Genomic DNA, 16,625 nt, shown 5'->3' with positions numbered 1-16,625 from the left:
TTTAGCAAGGCTCATAGCCTTTCAAAGTTTCGGTGAGCATGAATCTAGACAAATTGAAATCAATTAACTTGCCTTTTATAATTCACATTCGCAGCATTCCTTCGCCTAATCTTTAAACCTATTTGCTCACCTCACGTTTATCACTATCTCTTCACCTTACACCTATAGCTCCTCTTTTCTCTCGCGTCTGCAATCGTCATCTCGCGCCTGAAAACCTACACTCAAGAGTGATTAAGGACGCTAGCGGAATTCCACAATGGCAAGTGTAGTTGAAATCCATTCGAAGGTTCCGCTTAAAAAGTACTTGATGGAAAATGCCATTGTGACTTACAGCTTGGCTCTTTGGCGCATTCCATTCTGGCAAAATATTATCATAAAGACTTTGCGTCCGATCCTAGAATTATCTACCGCCTCGAAGTCCCACTTATGGTTACTATCTACGAAAACACATAGCCTAAATCTTATAGCAGATCAACCACGGCAAAAGGAAACTAGTGGACTTCGGCGTTCTGCATACTTACGATGGGTTCTTTGAGGAGATTCTCATGGTTCAGAAAGCATTTGCAACCTGGAATGGTGCTCGTGGGTATGTTTCGGTAGATGCCGCCCGGAGAGAGTTAAGAGAACTTTTCCGGTTGAACATGTCTGAAGCTTAAGGAGAGGTTGAGCTTTGAAAGTCGGGGAAAGAATTTGCCTGATAGATAGCGGTACAAGGTGAGTATTTCCTTGATTGCATAGGGGTTTCTGGAGAGCTACGAACGGCATACCTATCTAGAAGCCATAATGGGTTTCTTAAGAAATAGAGTACTCCCCTCATAAAACTTTATGACCTGGTAGGTGACTACTGATGAAATCCAAGCTAATGGACGAATCAGGATTTGCAGCCTCTAAATTGAGTTGCGAATGTGTGAATGTGTAAGGCGTGGTCTTTGCCATCAGCTTCTGAGGGAACCCGAAGCAGAACCAAAGCAGTTACTTTTGCAATCTATTGAAGTTAATAGTCTTTGCTTCATAACATTATGACAACTAGTTCTAGGAGGCAACAAATCGCTTAAAATTATATGTAGGTTGAAAGTGAATTCGAGGTAAGTTGAGAGTTTCGTCACATCTTGCGGCCTCACCTCCGGTCTACTCTCTCACATCAACCTCAATAATAGCTACTGCTCATCTTAACATCTAGTAAACACGTGGTAAACTTACCAACAGTTCACAGAATGACTACCACGGATCGTTTCAGATTGACCGGCAACATTTTGGAGTAGGTGGTTGTGCAGCATCTATCCAAGAATCTTGCTAATATAAAAGCAGAGTGATGTCGAAGGATTTGGTTGCTATCCACGTGGGTAGTGGAGATAGCATAGCCACTTTCTACTCCTCAAAGACATATCTTTGTGACGTGTCTAAGATCTTCCACAACGCGCTCGTGGGAGGCTTTCGGGAAGCTGCGGAGGGAGTTCTGTGCCTACCAGACGATGATCCTGTGTCTTTCCGACACATATTCCAGATTCTCAAGAGCGGCAGTCCGAGTCCGCACCCCTTCCGCACGGTCTCCAAGGGCCGGAGGTGTGAGATGATAACCGATACATATCTGGAAGAACTAGCAGTGGCGTGGCTCTTTGCGGACAAGTACGACTTCGCATCTTGCTAGAGGAAGATTATGCGGGAATTCATGTTAGTTGTTCAAGAGCAGTCCCTCGTTAAACTGTCTTTAATGACGATGATCTACGAACACACCTTGCCGATGTCGCCCCTTCGATTTGCGGTGCTTGGGAACGTCCATTCTCGCCTCGAGAAGAAGGTAAATGTATGGGATGATTTCAGTGCGCTACACGCCTTCGACGACTTCTTCAAGGAATTGTACTTGACCGGGACCCGTTATATGGTGCAATGCGGATGAATAATTGGAAATGTCGTTTGAGCACAGCGGACCATGAAGTCTGGCATATGGGTGACCTGCTTGGATTCGAGGAACGACACAAAGAGCCTGAGTTGCAAGAGTCGCCGGGGAGCTGGAACTCAAGCCCAGCGCTGGATTGGTAGCCTCAGCGGCGTAGGCAGCGGATCTATTTCATTGAATTGCGGTCTTTGAATTGAGAGCAGTGTCACTTCTCTCCTTATGATTTTTGCAAAATATTGCTTCTGAAGTCAGGAGGCATATGAAGCAGCATGTGAGATACTGATAGCTCTTCCCTCCGTAGGGCGGAATTGATATTGCCCTCTCTATTTTCATATTCTGAAATCCTAGGTGAATTCTCTGGCTATGCTGTCTTTTGTCTCTCATCCACGTGTCATCTTAACTTTCACCTATCTGTTAACTCCAAAGTTTTATTCTCGAGTTTCTTAGTGAATATATCCTAGAGCCTAATAATTCATCCAACTAGGGACTGACCTTCCTCCTCCCTCTAACTTCCTCCCACAATATAAGCACAATCCTAGAATTAGCGTACACCGACTAACTCACTTGAGGCTCTTTGGTTATAGGCATTCTTCACTTACTCAAAGACACCATCAACCATCAACCAGCAAAACAAGAGAGGAGCTTCAGCAGAGCCAAGGTCAGTAATCCGGCTGAGAGGTCCGCAAAGAGGGTTCCAACAGCGACGCCACGGAAACAACGACACCACATCAACCCAAACCAACCACCCTCACCCCTTCCTCAAGCATAGCAACAAACTACCACCATGCCCCTCCACCTCATCGACACCGCCACCCTTCCCGCCCACTCCCAGCCCAAACCCAGCCGCCGCCGCCGTCACACCCCACACCCCCGCAAACACACTTGGAAAACCCTCGCAGGCCGCAGCCCCTCCCTCCCCCCAACCATCGCGACCCCACTCCCCACACCGTCGCCCAAACCCAAGCTGATCCTCGACTTCCGCGCCGCGCTCGCCGCCACGCCCCTCCTGGCCCCGAAACCCCCGCAGCTAGGCCACGGGGTAAAAGTCTTCTTCGGCCCGCACGCAACCGCCTACACGACCGCCTGGTCGCGCGTCCTGGCCCGCGACGCAGGGCAGCTGGTCCGCGCGCACCAGCTGCGGCTGCCGAGGACCGGCACCAGCACCGGCACCAGCACCAGCACCAGCACTAATGCCAGCATGGGGACAGGCGCAGGTGTGCAGGTCCGACCGTTCTTCTCCACGCTGCGGCTGCCGGACGTATCGCCAGGCGACTTCGGCGCGTGGCAGGCGTGGGTGGCGGATAAAGAAGGGGTGGAAGAGCGGGATGGGCTGAGCTGCCGCGAGCGCTGGGAGTGGGTGGAGGAGATGGCGCGGGCGTGGCTGTTCGGGGCGCGGTATGGGATGCGGGAGTTCCAGGACGCGGTGATGCGGTGTTTGCGGCGGGAGGGGAGGCGGCTGCGGGGGACGAGGGCGGGGGAGGCGGTTGCAGCGGCGGCGGGGGCGGGAGAGTGTCGGTCGGTGGTGTGCGGGCCGCTGGGCGAGAAGCTGCTCGAGGAGGTGTGGGCCCGGACGGAGCGCTTGGCTGGCTTGAGGCTGTTTTTGGTTTACCTGGCGGCTGAGTGTTGTTTCCCGGCTGAGGCGCCGACGACGTGGTTCGCGGGGTTGTGGATGGTGGATGGGTTTTGGGGGGAGTGGGATATGGGGCTGGAGTTGTTCTGCGCGGATGTGGAGGAGAGGAGAGAATATGGTGTGGGCGAATGGGATTATGATGAGTTGGACATAAGGACGAAGAGGGATTTCTATGTCAAGGAGGCTGTAGACGAGGAGGCGAAGGCCGAGGGTGGAAGGAATCTGCAGAGTTTGGCTAGGAAGGGAGTTGCATGAAAAGGGTAGACTTTTAGATGATTTTGGGATCCCAATCTAGGTATAGGGGTGAGGTACGAAGAATCTCCCAGTTGATGGTTTCAGGTCGATACAGGCGCGGGGAGGAAATCAATTGGATTCGGAAAGACCTTGGAAATGAGTACGTACTATACTTCTCAAGGTACCTTAGCATCCTCTCTATCACTCAACTTAATCTTGTGATTGCGTTCCAGTTACTGTCCGTAGTACCTAAGACAAACGGAAAGAAGTTGCTATCGGGACCACTGAATTTTTGAGCTCCCTACCGCCTCTTGAATGCACGGAAAAGCTATGCAGCGGCTTCTTTCAACCCTGTCATAGTCGCAAACATCAAATCTTTAACCCCACGGCATCCCCTCTGTTCGAGCCACTTCAGAACCTCGATACGATACTTCTTCCACGGTATCTCTACGCCACCTTCTTTTGCCAGTACCACCAGATTTCTCTGCGTCACAGGTCCTTTATGTCTGACTATATCTTCCGCCTCAGACCCTTGGTTTTGAATCTCTGCTTCCTCTAAAGCTCTCCATGCCGCTGCGGACAAAGCAGCCAGCAATGCATTGTGGGAGAGTCCAAAAGCGGTAGAGAGAACGTATTCACGTTCCACGTTTGTAATATACGCTTGCAAGACAGTTCTAACACCAGGGTCGCAAAAGCAGCCCTGAGCGTTAGGGTCAATAGTAAGTAGTGCACGTGAGCGCCAGAGCAAGTTGCAGGTATCCATAAGGTAGCCATTAAACGTGTTCGTAGTCGTAGCCGGATAGTGGGCAGAGATCGGAGTCGGATGCGTGTCAAAGGCGTTTTTATAATTTGCGAGGACAGTGAGGAGACGTGTGAGAGTGGCAAGCGAAGGGCAGGTGAGAAGGAGATATGTCGTGTGCGGTGGCGGAAGGATGATCGGAATGACGGTGGGAATAGAACTTGCTGAAAGGACCTCGTAAAAGGTTAAAATTGAGGAGATTGTTGGGGAGTTGGAATCATAAGGAAAAGCCGAAAGGATGGATAGAGTCAGGGTCGAGACATGCTTAGCAAGGTCTGTGATGGTTTGGGTATAAGAAAGCGAGGACTTCGATTTCGTGGTCGCTCCCTGAGCGGGTGCTTGCTCAGTCCAGCGACATAAGATGCTCGTATACAGGTTAATGAGTTTCCGGTGTGCGTTGTTATTGTTCGATATCAATGCGGCTTCCACAGGGGCGAGGTACGTTGCATGGATGCCTGCAAACAGGTTAACTATCCGATTTCAAGAGGTTGTTCCTTGACTGACCTTGAAATTGCTGGACTGGGAGGAATGCAAGGAGGCCTAGAATAGCATCGTCATCCGCAACACCATTCCATATTAATAAGTACTCTTTGAGGAAAGCATCCACAATAGGTGGAATCAACTGCTAAGGTCAGAGTAAATTACAAGGTTTAAGTTCAATGTCAGCTCACCTTAGTGTATCGTGTCTGGCCTAGGATGCCTTCAAAAATCTCCGATAGGAACACCGACGGGCTCTCTCCTTGTTTCACAGCTTCAAACTCATCTTCCAAAAATATCGATAGCCATAGATCTATCCTCCTCGATGCGATATTGGATGGATTCAAGCTCAAATACTTCTGCAACAGCGGGTCCTTAAGGGATGAAATCACCTGGCCCGGCAATTCTACCCTGTCTAATTTTTCAACAAAATCATCGACATTGTCAATCTCCTCGAGTGTTACTGAGGTCTACATTTATCTGTTAGCAAACTAGGGAGGAAGATATTTCAGTATAATTTGTACCTCGTTCGCATGAAAAGTGTGCACCTCTGGAATAATTGAGACTTTATTCCTCTTCACTCCTTGTCTAAGCACTCTGAACCCATTTTGCTGAGTAAGAGGGCTTTCGGTTCTTCTGGCACTGGCATCATGAATAACAAGGAACCTCTTGCGCCACTCAGTATCAGGGTGCTTCTCATGTTAGTACTACATCTGCAGCCACAGTAAATTGGGCCAATTGGGCCACGGAGAGGAAGTTGCCCACTATTAGACGTGGGAAGTCATGCGTGACGCAACGCAGTGCTGCAAGTGAAATGCGCTCTACTCACTGGAGGGAATGAATTCCGGCCGGCAGCGGTACTTCCCAAAATGATATCCGGGTAGTAGTCCTTGTAGATGCGGAGAAGGCCTTGGAGTGCCGGCTCGTTGCCGATTCCGCGGGAAAGTTCTAATCTGGGGATTCTGTCAGTGCCCCGTGGACGGAAGCATTAGTTTGGGTCAACCGGTATTGTGCATACATTTGCTGGATCCGAAAAGGCCTCACATGCTTTCGCCGAGTAATTAGAGAAAGGAGATGGCAAAGGGAGGTTCTGAAGTACTTAGCATGAACCGGCATGCGAGATACAGATTCTCCTACCTCAAGCTGATCATATCCAACAAGCTAAAAAGCACGCCATACAGCCGAGATAGGGTCTTCGGGTCTTCAATAATCTCATAGACGGTAACAAGCCATTTCACGAGAGCCAATTGAGTGGCTGATGAAGGCTTGCTCTTTCCCTGACCAAGGGCGCTGACAATCGTGACGACGGCGTCTGCAGAGATATGCTGAGCAGGATACAAATTCTTGACCAGGTTGGTCACGCTGGTCTGGTCTAGCTCAGTCTTTCTTGTCACAACGGTGATGATAGCCTTCAGGGAGGCCGAATCAAGGCCATGCTGGAAAGCACAATGGCAGATAGCGTCGACAGCGATTGAAACTTTTGGTTTTCTCTGCTTTGCTGGCGTTGTGGACGCTAGGAGTGGTGGTTAGCATATCTCCAAAGGGCACAGCGGAAGATGCACCTTGTTGCAGTGCCTCCAGCGCGTCGTGCAAGCTGTCGGGCCGGGCTGCCACGATCCTGCATCAGCGTACTGGGACCCCAAGCATGCACGAGTCACACGAGTCATGCTCACAGTTATTGTCGGTCGCTGAAGGCATGGTGATGCTTTCTGCTCAGTGCTTCAATGCAGGCGAGTGAGACATGGAGCGTCAGCAGTAGAGTGCGCGGCGCGTGTGTGTGTGAAGTGTGCGGTGTGTGTATGGAGTGTGTGGAGTGCGTGTGGAGTGTGTATGGTTGACGCAGTGTCGTAAATAGCAAACGCAACTGGCACCAGACACATCAGACACACGCCAACACGGCCAACAATATCACGATGCCCCAAACGGTCATTTTGGCGAGCGAGCCAGGGAGCGAGGAGGAGGACCCTGCTGGGCGCTAAGACTTACTGTATATTGTGTGGCAAACGATGGGTGATGGGCCGGCTCTGAATGTTCCACCCGTCGCCACGTCCCGAGGGTCCCGTCTTCCCCAGATCTCCCTCCCACGTTCCTTGTGTTCCCTCAAGTGCGAGATGCTACGCGAGATGTTACTCTGACCGTCTCATCCACCACTTCATCCTCTTGTCCACTAACAGCCCGCCGCCGCCACCTCCACCCAACTACCCACCCTGGGGCCAAAAACCACGGGGCGTTGACATGAGTATTGGGTAAGCAGTGGTCCTGGCTCCCTCCCGCGCACGCCGAACCATATGCGCCCAATAAAAGCGCTCTATCTTGCATCAGTCACTTGCATACCGTCTCGGTCACTGGCCGCCATCTGCAGGACCTCGCAATCCAGCGACCATGAGCCATGCCAGTACGACAGAGCGACCACTCAAGACGTCGAGAAGCTCTTGGGAAGGCGCGGCAGCCGAGGACAGACGATCCTTTCATGCTTTGTGTGTAACGTTGTAATCGTGAATCTGTCTCCTGCCTTGGCTGCTTAACGGTTTTTACGCGTGTCTTAGGCGGCCTCTCATGCGGTCGACTCGAACGGAAACACCCCGGCGTGCTATACATACGGATGATCTCCCTAAGCGGTTCTGTTTCCGGGTTTTTGGCTGGCGTGCTGCTGTCCGCTTGTGTGGCGGTTGGTTGGCCTGCATGGATAATCAATCTCTTTATTCAGCAGCTCCACCCCCCCGGCCCCAGGCGGTTTTTCGGATGAGGATCGCCCGTGTTCTATCGTCCTCCGATCGATCTCAGCTTAACGTCTGCGTTTCGGACCTTATTTCCGTTTCCCATGGGATTTTAGCATATTGCGTCTTCTAAGATCACGCCGTTCCAGCCAACCCCTACCCATGTCAGCTCCGCAAAGTCTAACAGCACATCCAACTCGTTCAGGCCATTCAGGCTGACCGACCTCTGCAATGTCTTCCCTATGCGAATCCTGTTCGTGTAACCCCTCTTCGTCCCGCAACTTGAAAATTGCCGTGCCTCAGCGATACCTCGGATATGTTGGGAATACTTGTCCTGCTTAGGCTGCTACTGACCGAAACTGTAAGTTCCTACCTTTTATCAGCATGTACCTCGCGTTTCTGCCCAAGCTCTTGTACAACATATTCTTTGCATTTCATGCCGTACGACCCATAGAATCGCCTTCCATATTAATGATAGTATCTGGAGAGGCTCCGTTCTTAATTAACGTTGCGGATCTGAGTTTTTTTTAATCGCGAGGCCACGGTCCCACTTGCGATCCCTTGCGCTTAACGTCTCAACTTTTGACCCGCAGCTCCATGTATTGAGGCTGAAATCTTTTGGGCGGCTCTATCTTTTTTTCTAGCAAATTGCGTCTGAAACACTTACCGGGTCATCTTTCATCCCCTCTATGGACTTCCCTTTCGGCCATCCAATTTAGCCCGCCGCCGCCGCATCTCCTTTCTACCTGTGCCTCAATTCGTACAATAGCCGAAATCTGATAGTGCTCTCGGCGAGTTCGCCAGTATACTTACTACTAGCATTTGTTCATGTTTCTCCATTATCAATTTTGCAATTCTTGAGACCCAGTTTCGTCTTGTCGAACATTTTTTCCCGAATCACCTCTCCATTGGCAAAGTATTTGAATTAAAAGGACGAAGCTGCTAGGGAAGCCATCGATATGGGCGAAGGAAAAGGACGGGGTTCATCCTCTAAGAAAGCCAGTCGGTCTGGAAGGACTGAAACCTCTGGTTCAACGAATCTCGAAAGTCTCCTTAGAGAGACTTCGTTGGTAGACACGAACAGTTCTGGTACAGGCATTGTCCAACATCCTAACTCCACACTCGCAAACATTCGTTCCTTACGGTCTCAAGATGTCCTTGTCCTCTTCACACCCGTGGTGCCACCTCCACCAGGTGACGCCACTGTGAGGATGGACCCGTTCGAGCCCCTCGGCCACGCCCTCAGCAAGCACCACAAGCGCATTAGACACGTACCTTACGTACCAAGCGTCGGTATGACGGAGACCCATCTTGCTTTCCTTCAACGTGGCCAGTACGCAGGAGCTGTTGTCGTTGTGGTGTGCGACCACCCCAATGCAACAAGTGTCAAAGGCAACGGATACGATTACCAACGCGCCTTTGCACAAGCAGCACTCGACCAGATCTCGAGTAATCAGGACATCCCAGATATCCCGACATTCTTGGTTTTGATTACCGGAAATCAGGCGCAACGCGGTGGGGATTTTAGCGAATTCGAAGGGGTTCTGCAAAGTGATTCATACACTCCTTCGGCTCTTCAACAGATATCAAATCGCATGTTCGGGGCATGAATATTTGCGGGATATAGCAATAGAAGGGTTATTCGGTTAGGCGGTTATTAGAGGAGTACTTAGGTGTAACATGGCTGGGGTTGAGGGGTCATCTTAGCATCTTAGTCGGTTGTCTAGCACGGTGAAAATAGTTTTACAGGATCGTGTCTGGAGTTTCATTTGGCAGGGGGATGTATATTTCACAAGGTCAATGGTGTTTTGCATCCTATCATTTCTACTATTATTCTATAGTTAATTCAAAGGCTCGGCAATCATGCACGCGGTGGGTTGGTATATAGATGGGTCACATATTACAGCGAATGTCATTTTGGCTTTTCGCTTCTAGTTCAATGGCATATTTTCATGCGCATGGCACTGACGTCTCATGCAATCACATATCAGTGCTCTTTGAATACTGCTTCATGCTATGAACCGAGAAAATGCTACTTTGAGTTCAGGATATATTGAACATGACGACAACTTCCCGTCCATGGGATATTACATTAAATGAGCCTCATAACCGCCAGATGCCGCATGGCGAGACCTATTTCATGCCGAACGCCAGGCACATCCAGCCCATCTGTACCTTATGCCAGCACCATAAGCCTCATTCAGCTCCTAACAGCCCCAGCCCTACCCAGTACGCACCCTGCCCCAACCTCTCGCCCCCAACCTGCGCAACCCGCTCTTAGGGCTCCATGAAGCCTCCTCCCTGCCCCCTCAACGGATCCTGGGCGGGCGGGCCGCGCATCATGGAAGTGACGGCGGAGCGCAGTGCCTTGGAGGAGGAGGAAGCGGCGACGTCACCGCTGTCGTCGCCGGCCCAGTAGTAGAAGGCGCGGTTGGCAATGCCGGCGACGTGCTCGGGCAGGTACAGCGAGGCGGCGATGATGATCATGCTCAGGAACAGGAAGAGGAACGAGTCTGTCGGGGGGAGTGGCGGCGGCGGCGCGTCAGCACGTGTTTCGTATTGCTCTAGCTTTCGCATGTGTCGTTGCGAGGAAGGGACGAGACGCTGGGTTTGGGACCGGGGGGGGACGGGACGGGACGGGACGGGGGCGATGAAAGGGGGGGAGGGGGTTTGGGCAGGAACGCACTGAAGATGAACTTCTCGGTCGGTGTTAGCATGTACAGCGAGAATGTGACTTCGTATTGGTAGCGTTTGCGCTGCAGCCAGCGCAGGAGTGTCGACGGGTATAGCATTGCGGCAAGCAGGAGGGCAGTTGCGGCGGCGAGGAGGATGATGGTTGCGGTCGAGGTGGTGTCGAGCATGCTATATATAAGCTATCTCTCGCGAACAGGAGGGGGACACGCGTGGTTCCGCTGGGTGTGTGTGGGTTGACAGAAAGGAGTGGCTAGAGTGAGTTGATTGTGTTGCAGTAGAAAAGTTACGTATGGGCACGGGAGGGACAAGGATGGGAAAAGGGTGACCGCTCCGGATCCGCCTCCGGTTGGAGTTGCATGGGAGAGCCCTCTGCGTTTTTAGGGCACAACAGGCCACAGAGCAAGAGTCTAGTTTGTATCACTCAATTAAAGTCCTACGACCGTGACTCGGCTTCCAATGCTTCGCCCCTCCCTCTGGCGCCCTTTTCTCCACGAGTCTGTCGACAGCCTCCGTCTCGTGTTTCGCCGCCCGTTTGCCTCGACTTTCCCGCCAGCCGCCAAACAGCTCCCTCCGCGCCGCGTAATTCCTGAAACGGATATTATCGAGTATTTCCTTAAAGGCAGCGGGCCGGGCGGGCAAAAGATCAACAAAACTTCTTCTGCCGTGCAGCTCAAGCATATCCCTACTGGTATCGTTGTTAAGTCGCAGGATACGAGGTCAAGGTCTCAGAACCGGAAGATTGCAAGGCGTCTTTTAGCAGAGCGGGTGGAGGAGGCAGAACTGGGAGACCAGAGTAGGACCGCGCTAAAGGCCGCTCTGAAGAGTAAGAAGAAGGCGAGTAAGGTCAAGAAGAGCAAGAGGAAGTACAGGGCACTGGGCGAAGGGAAGGAGAGTGATGGTGAAGCAAGCTGGGAAGAGGTAGAGGAACATGAGCTTGGGCAGGCCACTACTGAGATCGCCTTGGAAGAAAAGGGCGAGCATGCAGTAATAGATGGAGGGCAGAAGGGATGATGGGCTAGCCGTGGTCAAATTGAGGCTCAGAAAAGCCGCGTCAAGGCATTCTTAAAGATATGAGGAGCCTCTTCTACTTAAGCCAGCTACATGCAGACGAGCGAACTTTCCAGCTCGTCGGTAATTGCAGGTCAGTATCTTGAATAACGGTCAAAGTGAGTACGGAGGCCTCCAGCTAGCAGAAGCAATGCCACGAGGTCGTCAAAGTTAGAACCTACGTAGCTAGACATTAGATAGCGATGGAGGACAGCTAGGACCAGATATCAGCCTTGGAGGTGATAACAGTTACGGGAAGTCAGTGCTAGAAAACTCTGCCATCAGTGGACTCTCTATACTGTTGACTCGCGGATGGGGACACGACTACCTCGCCATGTCTCAGCAAGGCAGCGAGAGGCCGTAGAACTGCATAAGACTATCCCAGTCCAAGAATACTCACGTTCTAACCGCGTATGACAGTAGAATATTCTCGCGCTAGTGATGCGAAGCTTCATTGAATAAATCATAACTTCTTTGTCGGTGTGGAAGTAGAATCCGGTGGGTTTGGCCGCGCTATCCCAACGGCACCTCAGCAGGTACAATCACGACAATCTGCCAGGACAACCATGGCTCATTGGAGTCTCAAGTCTCAAGTCTCTTCCTCAACCTCTTGCTCATGGCAAAAGTGTCAACGAAAAGATAGTGCCCTAGGCAGTCCAGCAAAAATTGCGCCAGTGAAGCCCCCGAAGGAGATTCATACCGGCCCAACGCCGCGATGTGCAATGCAGGTTGGTCCGATAGATCGACCGTCGTCTTGATCACGGTGATCCCAACAAGGTCTGAGAGATGTTAGCAGAAGGTCAAGTAATAGATGAAGGTTTGGGAGGGAACTCACAAGTATGAGGAAGGAAGAGGGTCGAGGGAGGAGCGAGTTTTTATGCTCGAGGTTTCGGCGCTAGTGGTTAGCGGCTTGGCAGGTTTGAGACCATAGTGGGGTACAAAAAACGCGCCAAGGATGGAATGGAGAAACAAATGCGCCGGGCCGCGCAGCAACCGTTAAAGCCTTGCCCTCTCGGGCGGAGCTTTATCGATAAGTGACTCCCATAAAGCAAACAATCGATTAAGCAGAGGCCAAAGTCGTCCACCGTTCATTCGTTGCCCCCTCACAACCTTGCACAACCCTTCGCCATGACATCCCACAATGAATAACCAAAAGAGGCCTTTTAATGAGGTTTCAGTCGTTGCTACACACGTCCAACGAGGACATGATCGGGTAAATCCTCCCTTCACTATTACGCGGGAAGGCATTTTTATCTTGGGCATCAAATGTCCTCGGACTTATCCCAACGCTCTTGGAATATTATTCAGCCTGGGTTTTTCTAACCATTTCGCACCTTCCAAACACTTTTGATCACTTTCTCATTCTTCCAATTAGCGACCAGCATCCACTGACTTCTTGCAGTTCTATAGGTATGTGTTATTGCTTCAACGCGCTCACTATGTCAGTTGCCAACCATTGCGGGTAGTAATGGTACCCTAAATCATCCTCCTCCGAGGATTAAGGATTGGCGTTGTAACCTTGTATGTGTTACTTTCCGAAGTGCTCCATCCGGCCGACTAACGTCCTTCAGACTGCCCTCTCTCAAGTGCACAACCTCTACTTCATAGCCTGCGTTGATACCATCCACGTCCACCAGCCTAGTTTTCCTGACCAGAAGCTTTCCGGCAAGCCAGATCTGGTTCTTCGTCCCCCCAAGTCAAGGCCTGGCCTCCGCGGTACCATTGATCCTCACAACCCGCATTCCATAACTCACCTTATCGTCGACTTCCTAGGTACTGAAGAAATACTGCTAGTTAGCTGCGATGATGGTGATGTAGTTGGCTACCATATCCATTTCATCCAGCAAGCAATTGAGGCACAGTTGGTGTCAGATACGTTTGAGAGAAATGCTCGTGATGTGCGCAACTTTTTCCATAAAAACGTTGGCTTGAGCGCCTGGGGTTTATCTGTCCATTGTGAGGCTCGGTTGATTGCAGTCAGCGCAAATACCCATCGGGTTACGATATACGCTTTTGCTCTGGCCAGGCCGGGTAGCTCAAGTTCCGAATCTTCCACGGAAAGGTACGTGTGGATCGAATTCATTTTCTCAACATAAGGCCAGGATTGTCTGATATATATCATATAGCCTACAAGATGACTTTCCTGATGATAACGACAATGATCCAACAGACTTTCCCTTTCCGCGCCGAAAGGATCATTGCATCGTATTACGAGATGTAAAAGAAAACATACCTTCCGTATCATTCAATAACAACGGGACCGACCCTCATGGAAGGTGGATCCTGAGCAGTGTAATCGACGGAAGCGTATACATTTGGGACATCTGGACACCCGACGTACTACCGAGAAGAATTAGGCTTGCCTTTTGTGCTGCTACAGAACACCACAGGTCTCGACCTCATTCCTGTACTTGCCCGGACGAATCTCGATATCTTCACTCTAGTAAGTCAACACGTGCTACTTGAATTCTAATCTGGACGCACCCTTGTCTTCTTGAGCCTGCATACTCTCGAAGGCAACCTCTACCATGCTTTGGAGTACCACTATGATGGCCTGTGTGTTTAAGGATTCAATTGAGTGAATAATTTACGCTGACATAAAATTGGCAGTTTGGAATGCTATATTTCTTGATCCAAGATCCTGCCGGGATGTGGCAAACGCAGAAGCAGCCGTTGGTAGTTCAAATATAAAGCAGTCTGAATTCTTCTGGGACATTACAAATACTAAAAACGACATTGATTCAAGCCAAAATTTCGAGATCTCACCTAATCCTGCTGTTCCAGATTTCAGTAATCTTCTACCAATTACTCTGCAAGAGGAGGACACTAATGCTGGACAATATCTGGATGGGGGAGCCGACATTATCTTAGATGAGGACGGTGATGTTCTGCTCTCCGATGGCGAGGACGAGGACGAAGACGAGGACGAGGGCGGGGACGATGATGATGATGACGAGGCCGACGAGGATAACCACAGTGACATAGGCATTGCTGAGTTAGTCAGCACCGATGAAACTGATCCCAACGTTTTTAATGAAATGCTTGGAGTTCTCGAGGCCCATTTCGATCCTGTATCCCCCCTTGTTCAGCCAAACAACGGCAATACTGGAATGACCGACACACTCGTTGACGACATGAATGATGGTAGTGATAGTGGTGCTGAGCTGGATGATGACGATTCAGATATGGATATCTCAGACACACTGCTACCCGGATCTGTATTATCTGTCAAGTAAGCCCAGAATCATCCGATCTTGAAACCTGGCAGTGCCTCGAGTCACTGTGAGTCGCTAATGATCCATATTCCAGGCGGCCATATATTGAACACAGTTATATGCCACCCAAAGATCAAACCACAGTCCCCCCTGACTGCCCAATCCTCGTCATCTCAGCACATGATCTGTTCCTTCTCCAACCGCAAAGCTGTAGGATCAACGATATAGACGGCCCTGTTATTGCTGTGCATGACCCGCTTTCGCAGATAAAGGCACCTGATTGGAGCAAGTACTACGATCGTATGAATTTATTAGCTCAGATTCCGGAAATCGGCGTCATAATTGTCGGGTCACCGAAAGGACGAGCTGCGATCTTTACGCTGACACAAGTTTCTCTGTCTAAACGCGGCTCTACTAAGCACAAGAAAGTTTTCGCATTTAGGCTCGACCATATTTTGCCATTTGCGTGTCAAGAGAGGGCAGGACTATTGCCGAGAAAGGCGTTGCTCGCAGGCATCGCAGTCGGACCGATACAGGGAGCATTGGGTACAATGGATTTGTCTCGTCGGTGGCGACTCCTATTATCGTTCACAGACCATTCTGTGCTAAGCTATGAGATTGGCAAGTATCGCGAGGAGGAATATCAGGGTGTGGAGGCTCTTGTTATCTAAATTACAGGAGTTCTATTTATTTGAAGGGGGTTAGGAGGCGTTGGCAAGGATGAGAAAAAAATACTTTTACGGGGCCGGCGACAGCATACGACCAACAGGGGCACGGTGTTGGCGGCGAATGTTGAGTTTGGAACTTTCGGATATCCTTGGCGCAGGCTTTGGGTATGAATGTGGACGTTCTAATAATCGCTTTTTTTTCAGGTATTGTCACGACCGTAACTATTTTCGGAATTATGTGGTATTCGCTCGTTATAAGAGCAACTTCCCACATGCTGCTCACTGCGTCGACGCAAATATCAAGATTAAATAAGCTGACGGGTTGACATTATTGAACCACCTTTCATCCTATAATAGGTGCAATCTGACCCTCTCCCGCCGTCCTCTTTTCTTCCTTCCTCAAAGCCCCGCCACAGACGGAGTACTCGACAAAAAAAAGATAATCTCGCATCAGCCGGATATAGTGCAATACCAGCGACACAGTATCAACCGGAACGTGAGCAAGCCGACAGGCTCCCAAAAAGTGGTAACCTTGAGGCGGATCCGTGAACCACTATCAGAGATTAAACTGATAAGAACAGATACAACACTTGATCTAAGCCATACGGCAAAGAGAGTCGGGGAGCGAGTATGGGCGAGAGGAGGATGAGTCATGGTGGTGGATCGGGCTGGAGATATATGGGAGTTGCCTAGTAGAGGAGATGTCAGATAATCCATGGTGGTGGATCGGGCTGGAGATATATGGGAGTTGCCTAGTAGAGGAGATGTCAGATAATCTGTATTCTCGGTGGCGTAGGACGTGCACTGGTCACGTGCACGGGTCACGTGTATTGTAAATATCTTCGTCTAAGCCCAGGGGCCCTAGGTCAAGCAACGATCAAGATAAGATTAAGATCATCAAATCAATTAACCCATTTCATTAATGAATAGCTCTATATGAACTATCTGACAGTTATGAGCCCGGTCCGCCGACACAAGAAGCTATTTAGCTATTACTCAATTATTTAAAGAAATTCTACCTTATCGCCAGACTCTGACACCTCATCGTCATAAGACGACCCTGATTGAAATCCTACCTTAATTGTTATAAGACGAGATTCCACGAGATTCCACCTTAATTGTCAAAGGACGATCCTAACGATAAGGACGATCTTGCGACAAGGACGATCCTGACGACGAATTCTATCTTAATTCCCATCTGCCTATTAGTTAAATGACTCTACCAAGATTAAGTTCGTCTACCACGA

At 50.2% G+C, this 16,625-nt stretch overlaps 7 protein-coding genes across 7 annotated transcripts; 5 read left to right on the top strand and 2 right to left on the bottom strand.

Annotated features, from left to right (window-relative positions):
- Nucleotides 1-968: 968 nt before the first annotated feature.
- K441DRAFT_221009 (uncharacterized protein) lies at nt 969-1,858 on the top strand. The gene is made up of 3 exons (XM_067640590.1): nt 969-1,085; nt 1,181-1,258; nt 1,309-1,858. The coding sequence occupies exons 2-3, from the start codon at nt 1,215-1,217 to the stop codon at nt 1,646-1,648; spliced, it is 384 nt and encodes a 127-aa protein (XP_067500738.1). The 5' UTR covers nt 969-1,085; nt 1,181-1,214; the 3' UTR covers nt 1,649-1,858.
- A 455-nt stretch (nt 1,859-2,313) lies between these two features.
- Nucleotides 2,314-3,943, top strand: K441DRAFT_698541 (uncharacterized protein). Its single transcript, XM_067653075.1, has one exon. It carries the CDS (start codon nt 2,682-2,684, stop codon nt 3,780-3,782), a length of 1,101 nt encoding a protein of 366 aa, XP_067500737.1. The 5' UTR covers nt 2,314-2,681; the 3' UTR covers nt 3,783-3,943.
- On the bottom strand, nt 3,936-6,642 carry K441DRAFT_730384 (Mis6-domain-containing protein; the record flags this gene model as incomplete). The annotated part of the gene is made up of 8 exons (XM_067654218.1): nt 3,936-5,015; nt 5,065-5,182; nt 5,232-5,507; nt 5,562-5,729; nt 5,867-5,990; nt 6,056-6,127; nt 6,175-6,550; nt 6,600-6,642. Coding segments are annotated over 8 exons (2,103 nt in total), but the record flags the coding sequence as incomplete, so codon positions are not given.
- A 2,071-nt stretch (nt 6,643-8,713) lies between these two features.
- On the top strand, nt 8,714-9,662 carry K441DRAFT_707275 (uncharacterized protein; the record flags this gene model as incomplete). The annotated part of the gene is made up of 2 exons (XM_067653715.1): nt 8,714-8,756; nt 8,829-9,662. 2 exons carry the CDS (start codon nt 8,714-8,716, stop codon nt 9,362-9,364), a joined length of 579 nt encoding a protein of 192 aa, XP_067500735.1. The 3' UTR covers nt 9,365-9,662.
- A 63-nt stretch (nt 9,663-9,725) lies between these two features.
- Nucleotides 9,726-10,720, bottom strand: K441DRAFT_664868 (uncharacterized protein). Its single transcript, XM_067649416.1, has 2 exons — nt 10,441-10,720; nt 9,726-10,267 (listed from the first exon to the last, which is right to left on the bottom strand). The coding sequence occupies exons 1-2, from the start codon at nt 10,613-10,615 to the stop codon at nt 10,032-10,034; spliced, it is 411 nt and encodes a 136-aa protein (XP_067500734.1). The 5' UTR covers nt 10,616-10,720; the 3' UTR covers nt 9,726-10,031.
- Nucleotides 10,721-10,832: 112 nt separating this feature from the next.
- K441DRAFT_664867 (uncharacterized protein) lies at nt 10,833-11,908 on the top strand. Its single transcript, XM_067649415.1, has one exon. The coding sequence runs from the start codon at nt 10,905-10,907 to the stop codon at nt 11,457-11,459; it is 555 nt and encodes a 184-aa protein (XP_067500733.1). The 5' UTR covers nt 10,833-10,904; the 3' UTR covers nt 11,460-11,908.
- Nucleotides 11,909-12,636: 728 nt separating this feature from the next.
- Nucleotides 12,637-15,381, top strand: K441DRAFT_679718 (uncharacterized protein; the record flags this gene model as incomplete). The annotated part of the gene is made up of 6 exons (XM_067651300.1): nt 12,637-12,708; nt 12,906-13,016; nt 13,067-13,557; nt 13,622-13,938; nt 14,106-14,727; nt 14,805-15,381. The coding sequence occupies 6 exons, from the start codon at nt 12,637-12,639 to the stop codon at nt 15,379-15,381; spliced, it is 2,190 nt and encodes a 729-aa protein (XP_067500732.1).
- Between the last annotated feature and the right edge of the window lie 1,244 nt (nt 15,382-16,625).

This window comes from Cenococcum geophilum (genome assembly GCF_001692895.1).
Source record: "Cenococcum geophilum 1.58 unplaced genomic scaffold K441scaffold_40, whole genome shotgun sequence".
NCBI classification, from domain to species: domain Eukaryota; kingdom Fungi; phylum Ascomycota; class Dothideomycetes; order Gloniales; family Gloniaceae; genus Cenococcum; species Cenococcum geophilum.
Note: the sequence above shows the minus strand (reverse complement) of the source record. Positions and strands in the feature narration are given on the sequence as shown.